Here is a 2004-nt window from a genome sequence, read left to right as displayed (position 1 = left end):
CTGGGCACATGAGCCAGAATACAGCCATGCTGGGCACATGAGCCAGATACAGCCATGCTGGGTACATGAGTCAGGCACAAGCTTACACAGGGACAGGTTTGGGATGGAGGTATCAAAGTGGTTTGACCAGTGGGAGCTGGTTGGCGGTGCTGGGATGGGATCTGGCTTGGGGTTTATGGGTCTTTTCTGCGAAAGGCTAAGTTAGGCTGAGTTGAAATGGGATGCACGGACCCCTCCCTGTCAGGTGGACTGCTCCAAAGTCAACACCTTGTTTTGCAGTGTGTCAAATGTTGGAATGTCATATTTCACAGTCGAAAGAAGGTAGCTTGTTTGGGTGTCTCCTTGTCATCTGCTCGGGGTGGGGACGAGTGACTGAGAGTTAAGTGTGTTAAGCATTTGCACCAGTGGCTTCCCTGAGTCATTGGATGTTGAGTGTTGACTAGTAGGGGTTGACAATGAAGCGCTGGAAAGTGATCCCAGGCGTGGGACACTAACACGCTAGATGACAGTGTGACTAGATGGTCTAGCATTCTGGGACCCATGTGCTGGTGATGGCCATGGCTGTGTTGCAGGCCCAATGTGTTGGGAGCCAAGCACAGATGGGGGTGGATTAAAGGTAGAACTCGGGTGTGATTCTTTGAGTGGAATACTAAGGGTAAAGGTAGCACCGGCTGCATGAAGACTTCTTCTCCAGGCCCAGGGCTGTACGGCCACCTCCCCTCCCACCTGGAACTCACTTGTATATCCAGCAGTCACTCATAAGCGCATACATCTCGGGCGGACACTCTGGTGGGCATTCCATCCTCTTACCCTGCTTGATGAATTCCAGGACCTCGGGGCCCTTCATCTTCTGCTCAGGCCAGGGATAAAGGCATATGTGAGGATACAGGGTCCATCCCTCACGCTGGTCCACCTCCCCAGCCCACCACTGCCAAACTGCCCAGCCTACCTTGTAGGGCTTCTGGCCGTAGGAGAAGGCCTCCCACATGGTGATCCCGTAACTCCAGACATCGCTGCGGCTGGAGAACTTCCGGAAGTTGATGCACTCCGGTGCATACCACTTCAGAGGCCACTTCCCTGCAGAACGGGCCTGAGAAGGGGAGGAGCTGCAAGGATAGGAGCCCAGGACCCCTCCCGACCAGCCATCTCCACCTGGGCACCACTGGGGTGGCACTCACCGTGTAATAGCTGTCATCAGCACCCAGTGCTTTGGATAGACCAAAGTCACTGATCTTGGCATAGTGCCGATTGACCAGTAGAACATTCCGGGCTGCCAGGTCACGGTGCACAAAGTTCTTCTCCTCCAAATACTTCATGCCCATGGCCACCTGGTGCAGCAGTTCAGCCACGTTGCTCACTGGGATCTCCTCCCTGGGGCAGAGGGGGTGGCAGGGTCAGCCTCATTTCCCACGGGGCATGGGTGTGGCACAGAAAACCTGGGCATCGGTGAGACGGCTGGCATGTAGAATGTCCTTGTCGGCAGTACCGGGTGTTCAATATTCACAGGAGCCCTGGGCACAGGCCCTGCTCCCACCACCATGGTGCACATGGGGAAACAGAGTCAGGAGTTCTTCTCTGTGGTATGAGTGTGGGCATCAGAGTACACACAGCACAGGCGTGTCCATGAAGCAGTAAAGGCAAGTGGCGTGGTGTGTACTGTGTCTGTGTGTCTGTGTGTGTCTGTGTGTGTCTGTGTGTGTCTATGTGTGTGTGTCTGTGTGTGTCTGTGTGTGTGTGTGTCTGTGTGTCTGTGTGTCTGTCTGTCTGTGTCTGTGAGTGTGTCTGTGTGTGTGTGTGTCTGTGTATGTCTGTGTGTCTGTGTGTCTATGTGTCTGTGTGTGTCTGTCTGTGTCTGTGTGTGTCTGTGTGTCTGTGTGTGTCTGTGTGTGTGTGTGTCTGTGTGTGTGTCTGTGTGTCTGTGTCTATGTGTGTCTGTGTGTGTGTGTCTGTGTGTCTATGTGTGTGTCTCTGTGTGTGTCTGTGTCTGTGTGTGTCTGTGTGTGT

At 54.0% G+C, this 2004-nt stretch overlaps 1 protein-coding gene across 1 annotated transcript in view; it reads right to left on the bottom strand.

Annotated features, from left to right (window-relative positions):
• Positions 1 to 2004, bottom strand: part of LOC114627564 (tyrosine-protein kinase ZAP-70) — a 22279-nt gene that overhangs the window by 769 nt on the left and 19506 nt on the right. Inside the window, exons 10-12 of the mRNA XM_028775428.1 lie at positions 1179 to 1371; positions 950 to 1090; positions 738 to 850 (exon numbers count right to left, since the gene is read on the bottom strand). Coding sequence (XP_028631261.1) covers positions 738 to 850; positions 950 to 1090; positions 1179 to 1371 — 447 coding nt within the window. The remainder of the gene's footprint in view (positions 1 to 737; positions 851 to 949; positions 1091 to 1178; positions 1372 to 2004) is intronic.

Source organism: Grammomys surdaster, unplaced genomic scaffold, assembly GCF_004785775.1.
Source record: "Grammomys surdaster isolate TR1022 unplaced genomic scaffold, NIH_TR_1.0 255, whole genome shotgun sequence".
Taxonomy (NCBI): domain Eukaryota; kingdom Metazoa; phylum Chordata; class Mammalia; order Rodentia; family Muridae; genus Grammomys; species Grammomys surdaster.
This window is presented reverse-complemented; position numbering and strand designations above follow the sequence as displayed.